The 26,489-nt window shown below is 41.4% G+C and overlaps 2 protein-coding genes across 5 annotated transcripts in view; both read right to left on the bottom strand.

The window, feature by feature from the left end:
• Window positions 1–14,611, bottom strand: part of LOC106572427 (CREB-regulated transcription coactivator 3) — a 115,833-nt gene extending 101,222 nt beyond the window's left edge. For 2 of the 4 annotated variants that reach the window (XM_045689421.1, XM_045689422.1), the window contains exon 1: window positions 13,311–14,611. In XM_045689421.1, coding sequence (XP_045545377.1) covers window positions 13,311–13,442 — 132 coding nt within the window. In that variant the 5' untranslated portion in view covers window positions 13,443–14,611. The remainder of the gene's footprint in view (window positions 1–13,310) is intronic. The other 2 variants (XM_045689419.1, XM_045689420.1) reach the window with 1 other exon arrangement.
• A 2,531-nt stretch (window positions 14,612–17,142) lies between these two features.
• Window positions 17,143–26,489, bottom strand: part of LOC100380768 (ras GTPase-activating-like protein IQGAP1) — a 58,812-nt gene continuing 49,465 nt past the window's right edge. Inside the window, exons 29-37 of the mRNA XM_014127433.2 lie at window positions 25,887–26,019; window positions 25,415–25,517; window positions 24,606–24,741; window positions 23,906–23,993; window positions 20,116–20,325; window positions 19,738–19,907; window positions 19,059–19,181; window positions 18,055–18,163; window positions 17,143–17,804 (exon numbers count right to left, since the gene is read on the bottom strand). Of these exons, the coding sequence (XP_013982908.2) occupies window positions 17,691–17,804; window positions 18,055–18,163; window positions 19,059–19,181; window positions 19,738–19,907; window positions 20,116–20,325; window positions 23,906–23,993; window positions 24,606–24,741; window positions 25,415–25,517; window positions 25,887–26,019 (1,186 nt within the window). The 3' untranslated portion in view covers window positions 17,143–17,690. The remainder of the gene's footprint in view (window positions 17,805–18,054; window positions 18,164–19,058; window positions 19,182–19,737; window positions 19,908–20,115; window positions 20,326–23,905; window positions 23,994–24,605; window positions 24,742–25,414; window positions 25,518–25,886; window positions 26,020–26,489) is intronic.

Raw genomic sequence — 26,489 nt, 5'->3', positions numbered from 1 at the left:
TAAAATAAATTTTTATGCCATTATTCTCGTAAAAAAGCGATAATATTCCGACCGGGAATCTGCAATTAGCTAAACAGCCGAAGGAAAATGTCGAATCGGGCACGCGCCTAATTCCATTGTCCTCTGATGGGTCACTTGGAAAAGGCGATAATGTGTTTCAGCCTGAGGCTGCCTCGTCATCGTTCAGGTTTTTCCCGGGCTCTGAGAGCCTATTGGAGCCCTAGGAAATGTCACGTTACAGCTAAGATCCTGACTCTTCAATACACAGAAGCAAGAACAACAACACCTTGTCAGACAGGCCACTTCCTGCATGAAACCTTCTCAGGTTTTTGCCTGCCATAGGAGTTCTGTTATACTCACAGACACCATTCAAACAGTTTTAGAAACTTTAGGGTGTTTTCTATCCAAAGCCAATAATTATATGCATATTCTAGTTACTGGGCAGGAGTCGTAACCAGATTTAAATCGGGTACGTTTTTTATCCGGATGTGAAAATACTGCCCCCTAGCCCAAAGAAGTTAAGGAAATGACAGAAATCCATTGGGTTTTAGACAAACAATACTAAGGTTAAGCTTTTGCTCATGGGTGTGGGGAGGTGTGTCATTTCTGTCCAATGACGTAGTCTGGTTTCTCGAGAATACATCTGTCCATTAAAGGGAACCGCCAGAAGCAAACGTTTTGTAACCTATCCATTCACCAATTCATAGAAAGGAGTCTGGTATAACAGACTGTCTCCACACCGGGGCCCGTATCCATAGTGTCTCAGAGTAGGAGTGGTGATAATGAATTAGAGTAGGCTATATGGACAGATCCTAGAGCAGCACTCCTACTCTGAGACACTTTGTGGATACAGACCCTGTGCTCCTCCAACACAGGACCAACTCAGGGACCACACAGAGCATGGTTTGTTCGGCTAAGGTAAACAGTTCCAATTATCAATTCTGATCAGGAAAAGGCAAATCCGTGGGGCGTTTCTTCCTCACACTAACCAAAGGACAAAATTTGAATCTCAAAGACTGACCTCATATGATGCAATCAATGGGTTTAGACAGAAGAGGAACTCTCAGAGAAGAGAGGACAGTAAAAGAGTTGACAAGGAGCTAAGCTAGGTTTAATTTAACACTATACAGCCTCAGGGACATTCAGGAGACCTTTAGCTCTTGTTGTGATTAAATGTCATTCAGATTTAACACGTGGCTCGTGCTCCAGGGAAAGCTGTTTTCTCTCTGTGTCTGACAAGCCGGCAACATCCTGCAGGTGTAAGATGAGCCAATGTCTGTCTACAAAGTGAGAGAGAACGCCATTGATGTTGGACTAAGGCTGAGCGATATGGCTAAAAATCAGATGGACACCAGTCTCAACGTCAACAGTGAAGAGGCAACTCCGGGATGCTGGCCTTCTAGGCAGAGTTGCAAAGAAAAAGCCATACCTCAGACTGGCCAATAAAAAGATTAAGATGGGCAAAAGAACACAGACACTGGACAGAGGAACTCTGCCTAGAAGGCCAGCATCCCGGAATCGCCTCTTCACTGTTGACGTTCAGACTAGTGTTTTGCGGGTACTATTTAATGAAGCTGCCAGTTGAGGACTTGTGAGGTGTCGGTTTCTCAAACTAGACACTAATGTACTTGTCCTATTGCTCAGTTGTGCACCGGGGCCTCCAATCCTCTTTCTATTCTGGTTAGAGCCCATTTGCGCTGTTCTGTGAAGGGAGTAGTACACAGCGTTGTACGAGATCTTCAGTTTCTTGATAATTTCTCGCATGGAATAGCCTTCATTTCTCAGAACCTGTAATAGAACCCACAAATGCTGATGCTCCAGATACTCAACTAGTCTAAAGGACAGTTTTAGTGCTTCTTTAAATCAGAACAGTATTCAGCTGTGCTAACATAATTGCAAAAGGGTTTTCTAATGATCAATTAGTCTTTTAAAATTATAAACTTGGATTAGCTAACAGAACGTGCCATTGGAACACAGGAGTGATGGTTGCTGATAATGGGCCTCTGTACGCCTACGTAGATAATCCATAAAAAAATCTGCCGTTTCCAGCTACAATTTCCAACATTAAGTCTACACTGTATTTCTGATCAATTTGATTTTAATGGATAAAAATAAAAATGCTTTTCTTTCAAAAACAAGGACATTTCTAAGTGACTCCAAACTTCTGAATGGTAGTGTGTACACACACACACACACACGACAGAGATTAACGTTCTCTAAATAAAGCTTTGTTCCACAATTTAAGGTCAAAACACCCCATTTCAAAACAGTCAGGAATAATCTAATGAATTCAGGGCTTGTAAAATTATACCTTGGCTAAAAATATGACTTCCACAACCATAAAGACCTACTAATAATTTCATAATTTTATCAAAATAGTTTCACCTGCATTTTTTTGCAATTATCATTGATCTGGCTTTCAAGTCTATGAAAATGCAATTTCGTTAGAAATTTTACCGGAATATGCACATTCAGCAATCGTGCCCAACTTCTTGTAGCCGTCATTATAAAATATTAACACAGGTCTCATAAACAATCACTCAAGCCCACCTTATAGTGGGTAGCCAGCTAATCTTTATATTTCAAGTTTAGCCAACTTGGGTGTATTTGCTTGCTAACATGGTATAACAGTTGAACTGCTTTGAATACACCCTCCTGTCCATCTCCACCTGTTTGTACAAACTGTTCACTTTGTTTAGATATTGAAATAAAGTGGCCTACCGGGATAAGATGCTTATTACAAAGAATCAGAAGGAGTTGCCAATTTCTTATAAAAATTAGGTTTGGGTGATATATCGTTTATATGGTATATTTCTAAATACCGACAGTATGATTTTCTAAACTTTTTGGGTTTTGTTTTTTGGGTTGGGGGCATCCCCCTATCACGGGAGCGTCGCACTACGCCACTGCTTATAACCATAATAAATCTAAGACGTGTCAAACAAATGACATCCAGCTCAGGACTCCAGGTAAGCATTTGGTTTGCTAACTTGCTAGCCCAGTGGCTAGATGTCAAGATCAAGTGTCCTGGTTACAGCAGAGACATACAACCCTCTCCTGGATCAAGATCCCTGTTACCTAAATTGTTTTGTGTGTGGTTGTTGAAATAGCACCCCTTGTGTGCACATTCAGTAATACCGTATAGCCCAGTATGGTACAGACACGGAATGAACATCTGGATACCACCCAACCCTATTATAAATCAGTATTTGTATGCTCACTGCACATTTATTAAAACACAGACCAGACAGCTAGCACATAAGTCTGTTGCTAAAATGCTGCTAGCTGTATTTGGTACCACAATGCTGCATTAGATTTTCCAAAATCATGTTTATTGATAGATACTCTCATGTTAGTAGGGTCTGCTCTATTCTACATTTTGGGAGTTGAGACTTAAAAAAAGTATGGTTAGAAAAGTTCATTATTTAACTGTACGACGTTTCTAAGCGTTGCAGTGTCCATTTGACCGATTCTGTTGGACCAAACCTCAAATGCAAAAAGAGAGTTTAAACTGCTTGTTGTAAGTGAAGAAGAAGTGTTCTTTAGTCTTTGTTGTTTAGAGTGTCAAGGGGGCCTGTATAGAAGTGGGAAAGTGCACAGTGAACACAGAAGGAGACAAGACCAAAAAGACAGTCATAAAAATTGGAGAGAATTTTTTTTACCTTGAATCTTGCGATATAAGCATTTGGAACATCGCACTAAACATACATTGAAATTAATTTGATATATCGCCCAGCCCTATGTTGGACTGAGCATTTAAAAACCACAATCTCTGTTCTGAATCCAACATCCCCTAAAGATCAACCTCGAGAGGGAATTTCCCTTTAATGCATAGCAATCTCATTGCCAAATCCAAAACTCCCTCTTTTTCCCAGCTTCCCAGATAGGAAGCCTACCTAACATGGCATAGCCTAACTTGGCATAGACCACACCTTAATATAAAAACAACCTATCACAAGACCGAGACCGTACCGCCAAAGACAAAACGCAGGACCATTTCAAATACTCCCAGCCAATCGGGTAAAACAGTGCTTAACGAATGGTGTTTTGGAGGACGGGATAATGCAACAAGACAACACCAAAATACATCCATCATAAACACAACACACATTCCAGCGCCTCAGAGTATCCAAAAATAGTATTCATAAAAAAGGTAGAGGGACAAAATGTCAAAGACCTTGCGGTGACATCAATCCCACGGGTTAAAAGAGGAAATCCAGGCGATTTCCACAACAACTCATAGGAGGGCCTTCGTGACAAACTGCAGATTAACAACATAGGAGAAGCAGATAGCTCTGCAGACCATGAAGCACCGGTGTAAACCTTTTTCACAAAGCAGGAAGACACTTTGCTAGTTTACTTTCCTAAAGAGTGTGCAACAACAACAACTTCCTAAAGACATGAACACTTTGCTTTCAGTAGAAACAGAAAAATCTGTAGAAGACTACATGTAGGCTACCCTATGCATTTATCCACATTAGCTGGCAAACTCCTTGACCATTCAGTGAAACAGCCTAGGTCTACTACGCACAATGGTGGGAAAGCAGTTTACTCTCAGGTGAAAACAGACTAGTGAGGTGCAAAATTAAAATAAAATTAAAATAATTGCTAATTACATATTGAGATATTATTTGACAATATCGCAATATGATTTTTGCACAAGTTGGCTGGACCTGCACCAAAACATTTCCTTCGTTGCTCGTTCTCCATATTTTTTTTTAAAAGGATCTAATTTGTTTTAAGTACTTAATTCCATGACTGATCAAAACTTGTTGTTTTCTCGTCCCTCTGCAGGAGCAATATGTTTGGAAAATCAAACTGCAATTGTTTGGCTCTGTACTCTAGTACTTTGGACTTGAAATGATAAACGATGTTAAAGTGCAGACATCTTTCATTTGAGGGTATTTTCACCATATCGGGTGAAGCGTTTAGAAAATTAAAGCACTTTTTGTACATAGTCCCCCTATTTTAGGTGACCAAAAGTATCGTGACAAATTCACTTATATGTGTATTAAATCTGGTCCCATATTCGTAGCACACAATGACTTGATCAAGTTTGTCACAAAAAAAATGTGGATGCATTTGCTGTTTGTTTTGGTTGTGTTTCAGATTATTTTGTGCCTAATAGAAATGAATAGTAAATAAAGTATTGTGTAATTTTGGAGTCACTTTTATTGTAAATAAGAATAGAAGTGCTGGAGTACAGAGCCAAAACAAAAAAATGTGTCACAGTCCCAACACTTTTGGAGCTCACTGTATAGAATTGCAATTCATATCGGCACCAACATTTCTCGACAATATCGTATTGTGAGGTCCCTGGCAATTCCCAGCCCTGAAACAGACCCAAACACAGATGTTGAAACGGTGAGTTTTAATTACAGCCGTTTTCTGGCAGCGTCTCATGGACTCCGACAACTGCAACCCACTCACTGGGCCTCGGTCTCTCATGGGTCATCAACAGTTCATACCTTACAAGCAACATCACTCAGAGTAGCCTCCAACCCACATCAAACTCTGGCCTCATAAAAGAAGACATTGTGAAGCGATGGTATGAAAATAACGCGAATGGAACCTTTACATTTTTTCCCAGGAGATCATGTTAGTGTTCTTGAGTGTGCGTGTGTACAGAGTGCCTTCACATTTCAGAAGGCAGAAAATGAATCAAATCAAGAGATTTCAATTCAGCTTGTGATTGCGTGGAGGTGGGCATTCTTAATACCTGCCTTTGACCTTGTTCATTAGGGCACAAAACGTTTTGAAATGCTTTTCAACAGAAAATGAGAGCGTTTCTTTTTTTGACAAGTACAGTTAATACCTCCCTGTTTAATTCAGTTCTCTCCTGTTTGGTGCCTAATGAATGCAACCGTTGTCAGCTCCCAATCCACAGTAGAGGATAAATGTAACTGAAGGGTGGAAGAGGAGAGAATGAATGAGATGTTATTGATATTCTCCACATCTGAAGTAGGTCAATATGGACATTAGGAGTAATGTTTAACAGGTCACAGACAACAAGCCAGTTAGACGTCTATAGAAGCATTGGTTTAGCCAAGTCACTAATTGGGATGTAAACAAATTTGGGCACAAAATTGGCGAGAAATAAGCATTATGTGCGTATGGTACGTTTCTGGGATCTTTTATTTCAGCTCATGAAACAAACAGTTTACATGCATTTATAATTTGTTGCAGTATATATTTGTTTCTTGATGAATGCAGTGAGGGAAAAAAGTATTTGATCCCCTGCTGATTTTGTACGTTTGCCCACTGACAAAGAAATGATCAGTCTATAATTTTAATGGTAGGTTTATTTGAACAGTGAGAGACAGAATAACAACAAAGAAATCCAGAAAAGGTCCCCCTGCTCAAGAAAGCACATATACATGCCCGTCTGAAGTTTGCCAATGCACATCTGAATGATTCAGAGGACAACTGGGTGAAAGTGTTGTGGTCAGATGAGACCAAAATGGAGCTCTTTGGCATCAACTCAACTCGCCGTGTTTGGAGGAGGAGGAATGCTGCCTATGACCCCAAGAACACCATCCCACCGTCAAACATGGAGGTGGAAACATTATGCTTTGGGGGTGTTTTTCTGCTAAGGGGACAGGACAACTTCACCGCATCAAAGGGACGATGGACGGGGCCATGTACCGTCAAATCTTGGGTGAGAACCTCCTTCCCTCAGCCAGGGCATTGAAAATGGGTCGTGGATGGGTATTCCAGCATGACAATGACCCAAAACACACTGCCAAGGCAACAAAGGAGTGGCTCAAGAAGAAGCACATTAAGGTCCAGTCTCCAGACCATAATCCCATAGAAAATCTGTGGAGGGAGCTGAAGGTTCGAGTGGCCAAACGTCAGCCTCGAAACCTTAATGACTTGGAGAAGATCTGCAAAGAGGAGTGGGACAAAAATCCCTCCTGAGATGTGTGCAAACCTGGTGGCCAACTACAAGAAACGTCTGACCTCCGATTGCCAACAAGGGTTTTGCCACCAAGTACTAAGTCATGTTTTGCAGAGGGGTCAAATACTTATTTCTCTCATTAAAATGCAAATCATTTTGACGTGTTTTTCTGGATTTTTTTGTTGTTGTTCTGTTTCTCACTGTTCAAATAAACCTACCATTAAAATTGGACTGATCATTTCTTTGTCAGTGGGCAAACGTACAAAATTAGCAGGGGATCAAATACTTTTTTCCCCCTCACTATATATGCTTCATGAGCGGAGTTCAATTGTCGTACCCAATCAGAACCCAAAATATAAGCTTGTTTTAATCCTTTGTTTGGGACAGTTTTAGGTTGTTGATTTTGGTCACTATCAATGAGCATTTCTCCTTTGCCAAGGTAATCCATCCACCTGTTAATTTCTCTACCAGAAGTCGCCTCCAATGTTGTTAGAGAATTTGGCAGTACGTTCAACCGGACGCACAACTGCAAACCATGTGTAACCATGCCAGCTCAGGACCTCCACATTCGGCTTATTCACCTGTGGGATCGTCTGAGACCAACCACCCTCACAGCTGATGAAACTGAGGAGTATTTCCTGTCTGTAATAAAACCCTTTTGTAGGGAAAAAAAGAATTACTATTGGCTGGGCCTGGCTCCCAAGTGGGTGGGCCTATGACCTTCCAGGCCCACCCATGGCCCAGTCATGGCCCAGTCATGTGAAATCCATAGATTAGGGGCTAATTAATTTATTTCAATTGACTGATTTCCTTACATGAACTGTAACTAAGTAAAATCGTTGTTGCGTTTATATTTTTGTATATACACAGTACATTCGGAAAGTATTCAGACCCCTTCACTTTTCCACATCGTTACATCCTTATTATACAATGGATTTAATTTAATCAATCAATCTACACACAATAGCCCATAATGATGAAGTGAAAACAGTTTAGACATTTTTGCAAATGTATTCAAAATAAAACACTCAAATACCTTATTTACATAAGTATTCAGACCCTTTGCTATGAGACTCAAAATTGAGCTCAGGTGCTTCCTGTTTCCATTGATCATCCTTGCGATGTTTCTACAACTTGGAGTCCACCTGTTGTAAATTCAATTGATTGGACATGATTTGGAAAGGCACACACCTGCCTATATATGGTCCCACAGTTGACCGTGCATGTCAGAGTAAAAACCAAGCCATGAAGACAAAGGAATTGTCCATAGAGCTCAGAGACTGGATTGTGTCGAGGCACAGATCTGGGGAAGGTTACCAAAAACTGTGCCGCATTGAAGGTCCCCAAGAACACAGTCGCCTCCATCATTCTTAAATGGAAGAAGTTTGGAACCACCAACACTCTTCCTAGAGCTGAGCAATCGGGAGAGAAGGGCCTTGGTCGGGGAGGTGACCAAGAGCCTTATGGTTGCTCTGGAGTTCCTCTGTGGAGATGGGGACACCTTCCAGAAGGACAATCATCTCTGCAGCACTCCACCAATCAGGCCTTTATGGTAGAGTGGCCGGACAGAAGCCACTCCTCAATAAAAGGCACATGACAGTCCAAAAGGTAACTAAAGGATTCTCAGATCATTAGAAACAAGGTTCTCTGGTCTGATGAAACCAAGATCAGATGTTATGCTTGGCATTCAGGTAGAGGAAGCCTGGCACCATCCCTACGGTGAAGCATGGTGGTGGCAGCATCATGCTGTGGGGAAGTTTTTCAGCAGCAGGGACTGGGAGATTAGTCAGGATTGAGGGTAAGATGAACAGAGCAAAGTACAGAAAGATCCTTGATGAAGTCCTGAGCGTTCTGGAGCAGGTTATCCGACGGGCTAAGGTTCACCTTCCAACAAGACAACACAGGAGTGGCTTCAGGAAAAGTCTCTGAATGTCCTTGAGTGGCCCAGCAAGAGCACCGACTTCAACCCAATCAAACATCTCTGGAGAGACCTGAAAATAGCTGTGCTGCGATGCTCCCCATCCAACCTGACAGAGCTTGAGAGGATCTGCAGAAAGGAACAGGAGAAACTCCCAAAATACAGGTGTGCCAAGCTTGTAGCGTTATACCCAAGAAGACTGTTGAAGCACCTTTGGCAGCATTTACAAAGTACCGAGTAAAGGGTCTGAATACTTATGTAAATGTGATATTTCTGTTTATTTTTTTATAAACTAGCAACATTTTCTAGCAACATTTTCTCTTTGTCATTAGGGTATTGTGTGTAGATCACATCAAAATCGCAATATTGACATGTGCAATATCCACATCACAAGAGACTTATATCGCATGCAATATTCTGAAACACATCTTAGCCACTTGCAACATTTGCTATAGTTTACTCCATTTTTTTTCTCCTCTAGCAGCTGCATCCAACACACACCAAGTGCCTCCCATAGACATTAAAAACAGTAGACGGTGATAGGAATAAGTGGATGACGTCAGCGCTATGGAAACTCCCGATGGCGCATTAAGCCGGAAGTATTTGAATTTGAAGTGCCTTAATTCTTAATGACAAAAAAATAAATAAATCATTTTTGTTGGTAAGTGAAAGTGGCCGTAACGAGCAAAGTATTATTTTCATCCTGCCTGAGAGACACGTGCATGAGGGCGCGAGCATCCTCGTAGCCTGCCGTGATTGTCTGTCAGCACGTGGTCCTGTGTCACAAAATGTAGTAGTCAGAATGGATCACTATTTAATTAAAATATCCTGATTTGTAGCGAACTTTATAACAATTCACCATTGGGACTTGATCAAAATAAAACACATTTTAGAGCACAAAAACAGGCGCCTAAATTCTTCTGGTTTGGCCATTCTGGCGATCGTAATTAACATAGGCTTTCTAGGGCAGACCAGGGCTTTTGGCACCGCTAGGTTGCTATGCAGTAGCCAACCAGCAGAGCTAATGACTTCACCCGCCAGACTGTACACTGGGGACCTTGCGCCGCCCCTGTCACTTAACTGGCACAGTTCCTCATCCTCGCTGTTAGATTCACTATAAGTTTGCTTGCTGTTCTGTTAGGTCAATGCAGTCAACCGATTGTTCCACACTAGAGGTCGACCGATTTAAATCAGCATGGCCGATTAATTAAGGCCGATTTCAAGTTTGTAAAACAATTGGTAATCAGCATTTTTGGACGCAGATTATATTGCATTCCATGAGGAAACTGCGCGGCAGGCTGACCACCTGTTACGCGAGTGCAGCAAGGAGCCAAGGTATGTTGCTAGCTAGCATTAAACGTATCTTATAAAAAAAAAAAATATCAATCTTCACATAATCACTAGTTAACTAACATGGTTGATGATATTACTAGGTTAACTAGCTTGTCCTGCGTTGCATATAATCAATGCGGTGCCTGTTAATTTATCATCGAATCACAGCCTACTTCACCAAACGGGATATGATTTAACAAAAGCGCATTCGCGAAAAAAAAGCACAATCGTTGCACGAATGTACCAAACCATAAACATCAATGCCTTTCTTAAAGTCAATACACAAAAGTATATTTTTTTAAAACCTGCATATTTAGTTAAAATAAATTCATGTTAGCAGGCAAGATTAACTAGGGTAATTGTGTCACTTCTCTTGCATTCATTGGGTATATGCAACAGTTTTGGCTGCCTCACTTGTTGCGAACTCATTTTCCATAATTATGACATAACATTGAAGTTTGTGCAATGTAACAGCAATATTTAGACTTACCATGCGTTCTTTAAAATACGGAACAGATCTGTATTTCACTGAAAGATTAAAACGTTTTGATTTACAAATTATAGTTTCTTGGTTTGACCATATTAATGACCAAAGCCTCATATTTCTGTGTTTATTATATTAGAATTAAGTCTATGATTCGATAGAGCAGTCTGACTGGTGGTAGGCAGCAGCAGGCTTGTGAGCATTCATTCAAACTTTTCTGTGTTTGCCAGCAGCTCTTAGCAATGCTTGAATCACAGCGCTGTTTATGACTTCAAGCCTATCAACTCGAGATTAGGCAGGCAATACTAAAGTGCCTATTAGAACATCCAATAGTCAAAAGGTATATGAAATACAAATGGTATTGAGAGAAATAGTCAACGAGTCATAATTCCTATAATAACTACAACCTAAAACTTCTTAACTGGGAATATTGAGGAACTGGGAACATTGAACAACCAGCTTTCATATGTTCTGAGCAAGGAACTTAAAAAATGATTAAAAAAAAAAAACATTGCACTTTTACTTTCTTCTCCAACACTGTGTTTTTGCATTATTCATTTGAGAGTAAATAGATTTTATTTATGTATTATATTAAGTTAAAATAAGTGTTCATTGTTCATTCAGTACTGTTGTAATTGTCATTATTACAAATAAAAAAAAAATATATATATATATAAAATTTAAAAGCCTTTTTTTGGTCATCCAATAATCGGTATCGGCGTTGAAAAATCATAATCGGTCGACCTCTATTCCAAACTAAAACAAAGTTGCTTTCCACTCTGCTTCTTAATATAAGTCATTTTACTTCTAGGATTCCAAAAGTTATACCAAGTGTTATGACCTTTGTCAAAACACAATATTTGGTAAAGAACTACATTTAAAAAATATAAATCACTATTGGATTTCTCCCATATCGTGCAGCCCTAATACACATCATTAAAGTCTAAATGAATGTAGCAACTGCAAGAAATGCTACCCTTGTAGAGTCCATCTGGGTGGAGTTGTGAGAAGATTGACTAAGTCCCTAAGAGTGTCTCTACATAGCAGCTGTGGTGCTAGTTGTTTGGTATTAAAATAGTCTCAGAAGTAGTCGGCAACAAGAAAAACATGACATTGGATGCAAAGCTGGTACATTTCAAGTGAATCAGACACACAAGAAGTTTCCTTCCTAGCTAGCTGGATACACATGGTGAACTTGTTATGAGTAGTTAGCAGATGAGGCGGGGCTGGTATGTCTACACATGGTTCCTAGCAAGCTTTGGCCATTCATTTTATTTTACACACACACATTAAAACACAGTCATGGTAAGTGCAATTAAAACCTCACAAATCACCCAGAAAAACAGTTACATTTCTCAACAAATAAGTCCCCAATACAAGGATGCCCTTGTCCTCTTTATAGTCAACCTGCCAACCTCCAACGGTTGCAGGCAACCAACACTGAGCAAAACCAGGCATGAGTCACCCAACGCCCCCAATAACTGTGCCTTTTTACTCCATTAAGATACATGCAGGAGATAAAGCCCTTGAGGGCTCAATTGAAGATAAGAGCAGCATGACTGTGTGTGTGTCCCACTGTAAAGCAATGTGAGAGTTGCTATTTCACAATAGAGGGGATTGATTTGAGACCTTGATGCAGCCTAACACAGTACACTGGGCTTGGGTGTTTTAGAATGCAATTGTCCCCACAAATGAGAAGGACTGCCCAATTTACCCTAGCTACATTAACATTAGTAGCTGTAAGTTGCTTTAGATAAGAGCGTCTGCTAAATGACTCAAATGTAAATTTAATAAACAGTTAAATGGATGAGATCGGCACATAATTAGCGGTTTGGGTCCCATTCAGTGCAGAAAAGTCAGGCCCGAAGATCTCACTTCTCGGTATAAATTTTTTTTTAAACAACAACAGTTTAGACAAATTCTTATGATTAGAAATCAACTTACAAATCAGGGAGTGAATATTCAAATGGATGATTACAGGGGAATGTAGTTAAGCCACAGTTTATTGTGCAGGCAAAATTAAAGGCGCCATTACAATTGCCATCTATACATCATATGACAACAACACATTGCTGCTAGTGATGACTCATAGAAGAATATGCAGCAGCTGGCTGGTTATTAACCAATCATTTCATTCAAAAATAGGCAGACAAGTGCAAGAGTGGGTGGTGCAGAAAGCATGTTCACTGGTGATGTTTCTGTTCATATCACACACACAGCAGTGATCAATGCTGACCTGTGTCTAATTAGTGAGTGTGAACTGTCAGCCACTAGTCACCCATCGATTGATAGCCCCCTGTTTAGGCTAAATATATTTCCAAACAACCCTGATGAATTTAACTTTGATTTAAGGATTATCCTTGTTGTAAGTATTAAAAACCTTATTGTTAACTACAGTCATTGTAGTTATATAGTAAACAATAACCACTGGCTTTTTTTTATTTTTTAAAGCTAGTCTTATTTCGAAGTAACCTGCCTAACCATAACCTCAATGAATTGTGACACTGGTTTGACAGGTGCCCCGCTGCTTGACAGCAGAGAGCATTCACACCCTGCTGGCTTGCCTGTCCAACTTCTTTGATCAAACCAAACATGGCATTCCTATCTAGCTTGAGACCACTCATGCACTAATAAATCACACTTAATAATTCGATATTTATAGACAGGGATCTGCTTACCCTTGAGACAGTGAGATCTGTCATCAGCTGATCGAAGGCCCGCGTCTCCTCTGCTTGTTTCTGGTTGTGCAGCGCTATCTTTTCGCTGAACTTCCTGGGGTTTGAGCCACCCGAGCCCGGGGATCCGGACATGGTGTGGGCCGCACAGTTTCAAAACTTTACTTAAAAAATGTAAAGCGAGTGCTTGGGGCACAAATATCGATAGTGTGGTTTTGATTGTCAGTCCACTTTGAACGAATCCATCAGTGCTGCTTCAAATCGTCGCGTTGGCAAATCTTCGGTGCTACCTAACGTTAGCTTGATAGCCACATAAGTTAACAATAGTGAACAGTTCAGCTGACAAGTGTTTGTAAACAATCAAATTCCAAAATATGTGTTTACGGTGCCAGCAAGTAACGCTTACCGAAGTTATTGAGTTTTATACATCCCAACGTATTGTCAATGCATGTGAAAACATTTACATTTGTAAATAGTTAGCTAAACTAATAACAAGCCAACAACTTGTTTGAAAGCCAACAACTTGTTTGAAACTCAATCAGTAGCTAGTTATGCTAACTAGCTAGTGTGAGAGAGTACCAGTGCTAGCTAGCTACCTGTCACTTCCATTTTCTTCATTAACAATTTAGCTTAAAATAGTAACGTTATTTGAGGACGTATCCAACAATGCATTGTCAAGTGAGGCAATACGCGTAGCTAAATACCTAATAAGTACTTCAACCTCTTCAAAGCTATCAAAACTGTCATTTTATGCAGCGTGTAAAAATGTTCATCGATAGAAATTACAGCTACGCAACTAGCTCGTACAGTAGCTACCGCGTAATGCGACACGAACAGCAGAGAAGCGCAACTAACGTTAGTTTACAAATCTTTAGCTATCTAAAACCATTTTTGCTACGTTGCCCTCGGCAGTTAGTTTGAATTACGCCCAAATATAGTTGTTAGCAATGTTTTCATTAGCGAATACTTCCCTTGTGGAGAAGATTTCGAAATGTCATTTCAACAAGTGTCGGAAAGATCTTACAGTAGCAGCGCGAGCGTTATCCAAATCAGCATGTAACATAATCCACTCTCTCGATCTCAAAAACATTGCTTTCGATTCTGGTCCTCTGATTTGGCAGACAGGCAGGTCGACTGTAACAGTTAGAACTATTTTTTTTTACGGGCTATATTTAGTTAGCATGTAAACATTAATATCCATGCGGCAAAGTCGAGCTTCCTCTCTTGTCTCCTCCTGTTGCATATCGCTCCATAGTTTGTCGGCTCTCGTTGGTGAGATCCCTTTCCCCACTGATCCTGCCACATAAAAAAAAACAGCTTGAAACTGTCAAAAAAAACCTTACCGGTTATGTCCACAGGAGGGCAATGAAGAACTCTTAAAGGGGATGTGTACCTGGCCACATTATCCAACTGAATATGGCAGCATGGAAACACTTCAAAGGAATCCTTTTCACTGCAGCCAATAACAAGTTTCCATTCCGTTTTTATGCGAGTTAAGTCATACAGTATAAATACAAAGTCAAGACAGCTGTGATAGAAACAGCCAACAGAAAAAGCCAACAGATAAATTGTTTGTTGACCTGGTGGGATCTTTTTGTTTCGATAAAAGAAATGATAAAAGAAATGTCGGTCAAGCACCTTTATGTGCAAACATTTAAATAATAACCATCATATCGAAGTAAACTTGGAGTCACATGATGATATGGTGTGTGGTCCTCCCACTACTACTCAGGAAACCATGTAGTTTATTAGGCTACAGATGAAATAAATTATGAAGTTCACAGGGTGGTGAAAGTGCACGATGATGAGCTTGATGCTTCTTTCCACTAATTATCGAGGGTTTTATTCTGAAGATTATGATTGATGCTTAACTGCCATTTGACAAATACAAATATTCTCGTTCTTATCCATAATCTTATCACGTAGACTAGCCTACCCGCAATGTATCTGTGAGCTGTTGGCTAGAGCACATGTGCCAAGACCACAGTTTTTGTGACAAAACTATTGGTAGAGATGAAAATGCACTGGATACACAATGAACTTTAGATTTTTATTCGGGACATGAAAACTTAAGCGAAAAAGTACATTTTGTGTGCACTACATCATCACACACTGATTTTTATCCGCAAGAAGTCAGATTTTCTTTATGCAGATTTTAAAATATTTGTATGAAAATCTGCCCTCAATTGGATGGAAACCTAGTTCAATAGTAGAGATGGTTGCCAAACTGAGATTATTTGACACTGGGGATCACTTGATACACTGAAATATGACTGTAACCACTTCTGAATATAACCTAGGAATGAAAATATAGCCTTAGTCTGAAAAAGTGTTTTTGCTTCATTATGTACATCATTTAATCATAGCATCCACTAAGATAAGAAACTGCATATTACATCATTTTGTGTATTTGAAACCATGGGGAACATGTTGCTATTTCTGTTGGTGTTTTGCTTGTGACACCTAGGCCAGGATTTAATCAGATCAGCCTGTCAACAATGGGCCTTTTAAAAGCAATGTTACCATGTTCACATTCTAGGTAAACTCTGCAGATATTTTCATCTCAATTGGAAATAGCATTTAAATAATAATACAAATTAGGTGGGTGCTTATATTTGTCCAACTTCCGGCCTAGCCTTTATCATACAGTTGTTCAGCCTCATTATTTAGTGAACTGAATGGTAATTGACCTGGATACAAATGTCTACTAAATAAATGGAAACATTTAAGTGCTCATAACAATCATAAATATGTATTTTACCACAGTGGAATACACGTGAAAGTAAATTAGCTTGATTTATTCAGTTTCTTAAATTGTACTTTTCATTCTCAAACCTATCCAATCATCCATGGACATACAGTACTAGGACCTGCTGGCTAGTGTCCACATGGATAAAAAAATATTGAATATAAAAGACATCATACAATGCAAATGAAATTATACTGACATTCTGCAAAACAATACATTTTAACTAATAGGACCAGTTTCCCAGACACAGATTAGGTTAATCCTGAATCTCTATTGAAAATATTTTTCAGTCCAGGACTAGGCTGGATCTGGTTTTGGGAAACCTTCCTTTAAAGTTATTTTACTATTCATAAATAGTGTGCATAATAAATGTGTATTTCACAATTTATAAAACATTAATGTATATTCATGTGTAAGCATTCTAAGCATTTAATCATTTAAAAAGCATCTTAATGTTTTAAAGTGTCACCATTTTTTTATAAGTCACAGGTAATCTCACAAAATATTGCTTGTGTATGATATAAAAGTGAAATAAATGACATTGCATTATTAAAGCTTTATTAGTTTTAAAACATGTAAAACATTCTATGGACTATGGGCAAAACATAGCACAGAAAGAGCCTAGGCTCCTAGATAACTATATCCTGGTTAGGCCCAGTGTAAATTAACCTGTGTACCCTTGTATTGAAGTTAAAAAAAACAAACATTTCAAATCATTTATGACAGGGCAGTACTGTATATAACGATTTCCAGTCTTCTGAAATGGAGCCGATTGTCATAAGGATTCTGTGCCGAGACGGTTTGTTTAGTGCACAGTGAGTGACATCTACTGGAACCTAAAGCATCGCTCTTCATTGTTATATAACACTGCACTCTAGACTGGAGTGTATGAACGGTTTCCTTTAGAGTGGTGAACGGAGTAAAATCAACTGAAGTCACCGTATTTTCAATTAATAGTGAATGTGTACTAAAGCGCTACGAAACGTGATTTGTTCTAAGACAACTATGCTCCTTAAAAGGAAAATAAAAGAAAGTAATGTTAACGCTACTTGGAGGACTGACAACACAAAGAATAAATAAGGACAGTTTTCGTTTATAAATTTATTTAACACAAAGCATGATAACACATCTTTTCTACATTGATTGTTCAGTTTAGTCTACTCTTGAAAGGCTATTTCCTATGCCAATAGTGGATTTGCAAGTTTCTTAAAGCTATACTGTATGACAAAATTGCTTGTGTGATGTCATCAACATGCAACTGTTGAACTGTGTTTCAAATAACTGGAAAACAAGCACCTGACACAGACAAATCCATATCTTATACCTTTGACAGTCTTACAGTAACATAGTAACACAAAACGCAACAAGCACTCTGGATCCTGACGAAGATACACTTGGAGCATCCAGCAGGCTTCCGGTGGATTTTTCCTTGGCGAATAAGGCACATACCGTACGGTGAATATTCCATCTCAATAAGGCACATAATGAATACATATACTTAAAGTAGTGCGGAAGAGGGGGAAACCGAGCTAAGGTAAGACAGCATAGAGCCAAGGCCCTCTGTTAGATGTTCTGTTCCCAACAGTGTCTGTAGCCCCCTCTCATCTTTCCCTCCCTCTCCCCGTCTCATCCATCTATTTTCCGTAAAACTTCTTGTTGAGCAGGAAGATGAGCAGGTTGACATTGATGGTGGCCCTGTCGAAGAGCTTCATCACAGCCACACCCTCGTACTGCAGCTGCAGGAGGTCCTGGGAGAGAGAAGAGAAGGAAGAGATGGAGGGAAGAGTAAGAGAGAGATGGAGAGGGGGGAGAGGGAGGGAGAGGCAGGAAGAGGAGCAGAGAAAGGAGAGAGCGAGGGAGATGAGGAGAAATGGAGAAGGAATCATTCGAAAAAGTATTAAAGACAGAAATATCATCAACAAAACATAAAATCCCATTTGACCACCACCTTTCTCACATCCCAGCATCACTGTACATCCTTCATTAATATATGTATACCTGGTATTCCAACTGTAACGTCTCCAAGTGCACTCCCATGAACTTGGCCTTCACATCGAACACTCCAACCGCCTCCGACGGAGAGATCTCAAAGATAACGTTCTTAAACCTGTGTGTGGGGGAGGGGGATGTCACACAATGTACACTACCAGCTATATGACATACAGTACATTGAGTTTGGTGTGGTCTCTGAACAGGTGCCCACTCAGTTAGGGTTTGTGTGTACGCCACTATGCAGGTATGGGAATTATACGGGCAGGTACAAATTATGGGTAGAGTAGGCTACGGCCACACAGACTAAATCTTGTAGGTTGTCGACTTTCAAAAGATCAACCCAGGTCAACTACTATCATTCATCAACAGATGACTCCCATTAAAATAAATACTGTCTCAAACCAGATGTTTCAGACACAAATGATCTGTGTGTAGCCACAGACTAGAGTACATCATGTTTAGGTTCTTTAACGGCTTGGATACCGAACAACTGTAAACTGGATCTGATGTCTCGGTGCAGTCGATTGTATGACTTAAAATGTTTACGTGAAAGTGTTTTATTTTGACTGATCAGATTTGTCGTTGATAGCCTTGGATTGATTGGTTGATTGATTAAAATAGGACAGAAAGGGGCACAGCTCCCCTCACACATTGAGCTAAAACATTAACCTTTGCCTAAAACTAAGGATTTGTGTGATGTCATGAGATGTATCCATGTTACATATATATCCCATACAGCTAACATTCAAGACAACATTTGGTAAACAATTATTAACTAAACATCCAAGGTGTATCTTTAACTTACTGGTTTGTCTGCAGGTCTTCCAAGGTCTATCTTTAACTTACTGGTTTGTCTGCAGGTCTTCCAAGGTCTATCTTTAACTTACTGGTTTGTCTGCAGGTCTTCCAAGGTCTATCTTTAACTTACTGGTTTGTCTGCAGGTCTTCCAAGGTCTATCTTTAACTTACTGGTTTGTCTGCAGGTCTTCCAAGGTCTATCTTTAACTTACTGGTTTGTCTGCAGGTCTTCAATCTCGATCAGCACACCCTTCTCATGGAGGCGAGCGGCGGTGTACTTCTGAGACACCTGTTTACTCTTCTTGGCCTTGGTGTCACCTGGCTTCTTTGACAGCCTGAGGAGGGAGGGAGAGAAGATAGTGTTATGGACACTGTCACACATCGTAACAGAGGAAATAGCAGTCCATGTAATGATGTTCCCTCAACCTGAGTTACAGTTGCCTTCTGCTAGAAACTTAACATTTCGGTAGTTCCATTCCATTTCAGGGTCGTGTTCACTAGGCATGGAATTAAAACTTAATAAAAAATGGAGAGGTACTTCCTAGACTTGTCCAATAACAAACGCTTGTTACGTTTTTCAACGTGTGTCCTAATGAACACAACCCAGATGTAAAAAGTATGACGATGGCTCCACCCAGCCCTCAAATAGGTTCAAACCCTTGACGTCTGCAGTGCAAGTTTCCCCGTCTATCTTATTCACTTACACCCTGCACCCTACAACAGTTCTGTAATAACAATTCAGAGTTGAGCTCTTGATCCTTTATTCTACTGACACACAAAACATCCTCCAGCAACACTGGGATTCCAACCTGCATCCCTCCGGTCACCGGCCCACCTCTCAAACCTGGAGGCTAGCGTCTTCCCTCTGGTATGAAGAGAAAGGCCACTCACTTTCCCTTGTTGCTGGCCAGGTTGTCCATGCAGGTCTTGATGTACTGATTGTAGTAGTCAATCTGGACGTTGTAGAAGGCGGTCTTAGAGTTGAGGGCGGTGTTGGTCTGTTGGAGCTTCACCAGCTCCGCCTTCCTCCGCTGCCGATACCGCCGCTGGTTTCGGATGTCCTGGAACACACACACACACACGTTATATTTAATGTGGCACATCCACAATAACACGTATACTATAAGTACCACACACACATCACGTGACAGACACAGAAACACTGACACTCTCTCACACAGTACCATGGCGATGACATTGATGAGATCCTGGAAGTGGTTCAAGGGGTGGACACACACACACAGCTTCAACTAGCGAGCTGTACAGTACCTTGGCGATGTCGTTGATGAGGTCCTGGTAGCGGTTCTCAGGGTGCACCTTGCCCAGCTCTGCCAGGCGCTGCAGGTTGCTCCTGATCTTGTCCTTCTTGCCCTGCAGCGTCAGGCTGTCATCCACCACCGGCTTGGCCTGCTTCATCTTCTCCGGGGTTTTGGCATCACGGATGGCCCGCCGCTGCATAGCACGCTGGTACTCCACATCCTGGAGGGAAAACAGGGGTGGTGTCATGTGTTGCTGTGGCGTGAAGATTCCCCAAGGCACAGATCTAGGATCAGCTTCCCTTCACCCAATTCTAACCTAAATAGTGGGGAAAATGCTAAACTGACTCAAGATCAGCATCTTGGAGGCAACTTCACCCTTTTCTGTCACTCTGCATAAATCATAGTTGAATAAAGCCAAGCAAAAGTGATCACTCCCGAACCCAGAGGAAGTCCTACTCAGTTGACAACTTTAAACTGGTGCATGCTATCAGTCTTTGTTATGTGCCCTCTCTGCTTTATTTAACTCTATGGCACAACCATATAATCAAAAACAAAGATAAAGTGTTAGTGTGTGAGCTGCTAACTAACATTACAGGTTTGCATCCTTCCCTCGCCCTCAATTCAAATACATTTATTTGCATGGGAAACATACAGTGGATATAAAAAGTCTACACACCCCTGTTAAAATGCCAGGTTTTTGTGACGTAAAATAATGAGACAAAGATAAATCATGTCAGAACTTTTTCCACCTTTAATGTGACCTACAACGTGAACAATTCAATTGAAAAACAAACTGAAATCTTTGAGAAAAAAACAAAAAAACCTCAATAACCTGGTTGCATAAGTGTGCTCACCCTTAAACTAATACTTTGTTGAAGCACCTTTTGATTTTATTACAGCACTCAGTCTTTTTGGGTAGGAGTCTATTAGCATGGCACATCTTGATGTGGCAATATTTGCCCACTCTTCTTTGCAAAAGCGCTCCAAATCTGTCAGATTGCGAGGACATCTCCTGTGCACAGCCCTCTTCAGATCACCCCAGAGATTTTCAATTGGATTCAGGTCTGGGCTCTGGCTGGGCCATTCCAAAACGTTAATCTTCTTCTGGTGAAGCCATGCTTTCATGGATTTGGATGTGTGCTTTGGGTCGTTGTCGTGCTGAAAACTTCCTCTTCATCTTCAGCTTTCTAACGGACGCCTGAAGGTTTTGTGCCAAAATTGCCTGGTATTTGGAACTGTTCATAATTCCCCCACCCTGACTAAGGCCCCGGTTCCAGCTGAAGAAAAACAGCCCCAAAGCCTGATGCTGCCACCACCATGCTTCACTGTGGGTATGGTGTTCTTTGGGTGATGTGCAGTGTTGTTTTTGAGCCAAACATACCTTTTGGAATTATGGCCATAAAGTTCAACCTTGGTTTCATCAGACCATAACACATTTTCCCACGTGCTTTTGGGGGACTTGATGTTTGTTTTTGCAAACTTCAGCTGGACTTGGATGTTTTTCATTGTAAGAAAAGGCTTCCGTCTTGCCACCCTACCCCATAGCCCATTCATATGAAGAATACGGGAGATTGTTGTCACATGTAGCACACAGCCAGTACTTGCCAGAAATTCCTGCAGTTCCTTTAATGTTGCTGTAGGCCTCTTGGAAGCATCCCTGACCAGTTTTCTTATCGTCTTTTCATAAATTTTGGAGGGACGTCCAGTTCTTGGTAATGTCTCTGTGGTGCCATATTTTCTCCACTTGATGATGACTGTCTTCACTGTGTTCCATGGTATATGTAATGCTTTGGAAATTCTTTTGTACCCTTCTCCTGACTGATATCTTTCAACAATGAGATCCCTCTGATGCTTTGGAAGCTCTCTGCGGACCATGGCTTTTGCTCTGAGATGCAACTAAGAAAATGTCAGGAAAATCCTACTAGAACAGCTGAACTTCATTTGTGATTAATCAGAGTCACTTTAAATGATGGTAGGTGTGTAATGACTTCTATTTAACATGAGTTTGAATATGATTGGTTCATTCTGAACACAGCCACATCCCCAGTTATAAGAGGGTGTGCACACTTATGCAACCAGGTTATTGTAAGGTTTTTATTTTTCATTTTTCCCCCTCGAAGATTTCAGTTTGTTTTTCAATTGAATTGTTCACATTGTAGGTCACATTAACAGTAGAAAAAGTTCTGACATGATTTATCTTTGTCTCATTCTTTTACATCACAAAAACCTGGCATTTTAACAGGGGTGTGTAGACTTTTTATATCCACTGTATGTTTACATTGCCAAACCAAATGAAATAGATAAACAATCCGAAATGAACAGTAAACATTACACACAAGTTAAAAGAATAGAGACAATTCAAATGTTATTATGGCTATGTACAGTGTTGTAAAAATTAGCAAATAGTTGAAGTACAAAAGGGAAAATAAATAAACATAGTAAATATGGGTTGTATTTACAAATGGTGTTTGTGCCTCACTGGTTACTCTTTTCTTGTGGCAACAGGTCACAAATCTTACTACTGTGATTGCACACGGTGGTATTTCACCAAATAGATATGGGAGTTTATCAAAATTTGATTTGTTTTCAAATTCTTTGTGGATCTGTGTAATCTGAGGCAAATATGTGTCTCTAATATGGTCATACATTTGGAAGGAGGTTAGGAAGTGCAGCTCAGTTTCCACCTAGTTTTGCAGTGGTGGAAAAAGTACCCAATTGGTAGTTAGTCTTGTCCCATCGCTGCAACTCCCGTACGGACTCGGGAGAGGCAAAGGTCGAGAGCCATGTGTCCTCCGAAACACGGCCCTGCCAAGCCGCACTGCTTCTTGACACACTGCTCGATTAACCCGATGTGTCGAAGGAAACACTGTACAACTGGCGATCGTGTCAGCGTGCATGCGCCCGGCCCGCCACAGGAGTCACTAGAGCGCGATGGGACAAGGACATCCAGGCCAAACCCTCCCCTAACCCAGACGACGCTGGGCCAATTGTGCGTCGCATCATGGGCCTTGCGGTTGCAGCCAGCTGCGACACAGCCTGGGATCGAACCCATATCTGTAGTGACGCCTCAAGCCTTGCAGTGCCTTACACCGCTGCGCCACTCGGGAGGCGCCTAAAGCCTTTTTGAAATCAACAAAGCATGAAGACTTTGCCTTTGTTTTGTTTCTTTGTCAATTAGAGTGTGCAGGGTACGAAAATTAGGCGCACAAGTATCATACCCCAAGACATGCTAACCTCTCACCATTACAATAACAGGGGGTATGATATTTAAGCCGCTTACCTTTTCACTCATCATTATTCATTCGGGACTATCCGTAATCATGGTAGCATCCACATTAATGTAAAGTGTTTAGAAACACTCTATTCTTATTTACAATAAAGCGACTTAAATTATTTACCATTAATTTCTATTGGGCACAAAATAATCATAAACACAACCAAAACAGCAAATGCATCCAACAAGGTTGTAGAGTCCCAAGCTTGATTTTATCATCGCATGCTAGGAATATGGGACCAAACACTAACGTTTTGACTACTTTAATAGGTCCCCTAAAAATGGGGGGACTATGTACAAAAAAAAGCGCTGTAATTTGGATGAAAATACCCTCAAATTAAAAGCTGACAGTAAGTACTTTAACCTCAGTCATTGTATCATTTCAAATCCAAAGAGCTGGAGTAAAGAGCCAAAACAACAACAAAATGTGTCACTGTCAATGTACTGTTTAGGCGTTAAGTTTCCACCTTCACTATTGCACTGAAACGTTTTGTCCAGGTCTCCCTCTCCCTCCTCAGTGTCTCACCTGTTCAGGACTGGCAGCACCTTCCAGAATCTCAGTGAGAGTTTCTCCAGGTTGGAACCGGATCACGTCCACGATCAGCCGCTTGGTGCTGGAGAGAGAAAGACAGGGGGAAAGAGACATAGGAGCTATTCTAGGGCGTCGAGACAACAGTAGGGGTTTTTAGCTGCTAGACTGTTAGCGTAACTTTTAGCCGGTGTGAGCAGAGCGAAAGCCACTTTATGCTATGGTTCTTGGGTGTGAGCTGTGAGTCGAAATCTTGAAAATACAACCAGAGCGGAAAAACATTTGAGCAGCGTGAGCCTCCCGCGGAGCCGGCACTCACGCCCAGGTTTCATTGAAATTAATTGGAGCGTCTCACGCTCTGCAAAGGTTACGCCTCTGGTGTAGCAGGCCAGAAAGAGGAGGTTCAGCTGGGAACGCACAAACAACTGAGGAGTCTGGGAACTAAATTTGGCCTCCTTTTGAACACCTTGGATCAAATTGCTTAAAAAATCTGTCCTCTCCTTCATCTGCAATGATTGGAAATGAAACTTGGCAGGTGAAAACAATATGGTGGCATCTCATCATTAGGCTGGCTTACACCTGGTCAGTTCTTTCAAATAAGAGCAGTCGAGAAGGCAAAGAGAGGACCGATTTAGACAATTGAGAAAGAGCACTAAGGAAGTGTGTATTTTTTATTGTATACAAATATTACTCTTACTTAAGCAGTAGAGTCCTGGCATCCATCTCGGCATTGGCCTCTCCGGGGACGTCAAACTTGTTGGCAAGGGTGAGGGACACCTCCGTCTTCCCCATCGTCTCCCTGTTGGGGTCCCCTGGAGGGAGGGGGTTCTCACCTGGAGGGAGAACGGGGGACAGTTAGGGGTTAGGAAGTTGGGATTCTACAGTGGACGTGAATGACACATGAAATTGTGGGGAGGGTGGAAGGAAGCTCTAAGAGGGGAGACCGATAACAGGCGAGACATTTAGGAGACTATGGTTTCTTCACTGATGGGGTAGAACAGAGCAGATACACCACAGACACATGAAACATTTAATAGGCCTGTTCCTTTCTCATCTTGCCCCTCTACATTTTACATGTATGAATATATGAACAGCATACTTTTGTCTACGGTACTGACCGATGGGGAACTCTATGGAATATCTACGGTACTGACCGATGGGGGACTCTATGGAATATCTACGGTACTGACCGATGGGGGACTCTATGGAATATCTACGGTACTGACCGATGGGGGACTCTATGGAATATCTACGGTACTGACCGATGGGGGACTCTATGGAATATCTACGGTACTGACTGATGGGGGACTCTATGGAATATCTACGGTACTGACCGATGGGGGACTCTATGGAATATCTACGGTACTGACCGATGAGGGACTATGGAATATCTACGGTACTGACAGATGAGGGACTATAGAATATCTACGGTACTGACCGATGAGGGACTATAGAATATCTACGGTACTGACCGATGAGGGACTATAGAATATCTACGGTACTGACCGATGAGGGACTCTATGGTGGGCACCTCTCCCAGGTCCTCCAGCAGCTCGTGGATGGGGTCGTTGTGCTCCGAGGCGATGGCATCCTGGTGGTCCAACAGCAGCTGGTGGTCCAACATTACAATGTGAAAATCTTTATTGTCCACACAATGTGGACATTTGCCTTTGGCTTCATATGGGAGAAAACACTAAAAACACATTATCCCTCTGTGGTACTGGCTATGAGAAAATACACTAGTACTTAGTCACAAATTGTACAAAAATGACTCCACATATAATTTGGGTTTTTCACAACAGAGAAAAAGTAAACTCACTGAGATAAGTGTGTAAGAGAGTACTCATTTTTATTTGGGCAGAAACAAGCATGTCTTCCTGTGTGTGTGACTGACCGTGTGCGTGTGTGTGACTGACCGTGTGCGTGTGTGTGTGTGTGACTGACCGTGTGCGTGTGCGTGTGTGTGTGTGTGACTGACCGTGTGCGTGTTGATGACCTCCCCTATAGAGATGTAGATGACAGGTTTCTGAAGTGTGACCAGGTCAGAGTACTGATCCACGTTGAACTTGTCCTCCAATGACGGGACGTCACACGCCGCCAAGAAGAAACGCCTGCGGCGGGACAACAGAGATACAAGGAGGGTAAGAAGCTATGCACATGCCCCGCCCACCTCAGGACACCCTCTTACCAGCCATTATTTCCATGTTTAAGTTGGGTGTAAATTCACGCATCACAATTTTTGGTGGACGATTTATTTAAAAAAAGAGAAGCAATGCATATTCTACCTCATGCTTGTACAAAGCACATTTTCATGTTGTTTTTATGATCCTGTAAATGTCTTCTGACCCGTCAAACACGCGCCAGTCCCCGTCAAACACGCGCCAGTCCCCGTCAAACACGCGCCAGTCCCCGTCAAACACGCGCCAGTCCCCGTCAAACACGCGCCAGTCCCCGTCAAACACGCGCCAGTCCCCGTCAAACACGCGCCAGTCCCCGTCAAACACGCGCCAGTCCCCGTCAAACACGCGCCAGTCCCCGTCAAACACGCGCCAGTCCCCGTCAAAGGATCAACAATGGCACG

This window comes from Salmo salar, chromosome ssa11 (assembly GCF_905237065.1).
Source record: "Salmo salar chromosome ssa11, Ssal_v3.1, whole genome shotgun sequence".
In the NCBI taxonomy this organism is placed as follows: Eukaryota; Metazoa; Chordata; class Actinopteri; order Salmoniformes; family Salmonidae; genus Salmo; species Salmo salar.
Note: the sequence above shows the minus strand (reverse complement) of the source record. Positions and strands in the feature narration are given on the sequence as shown.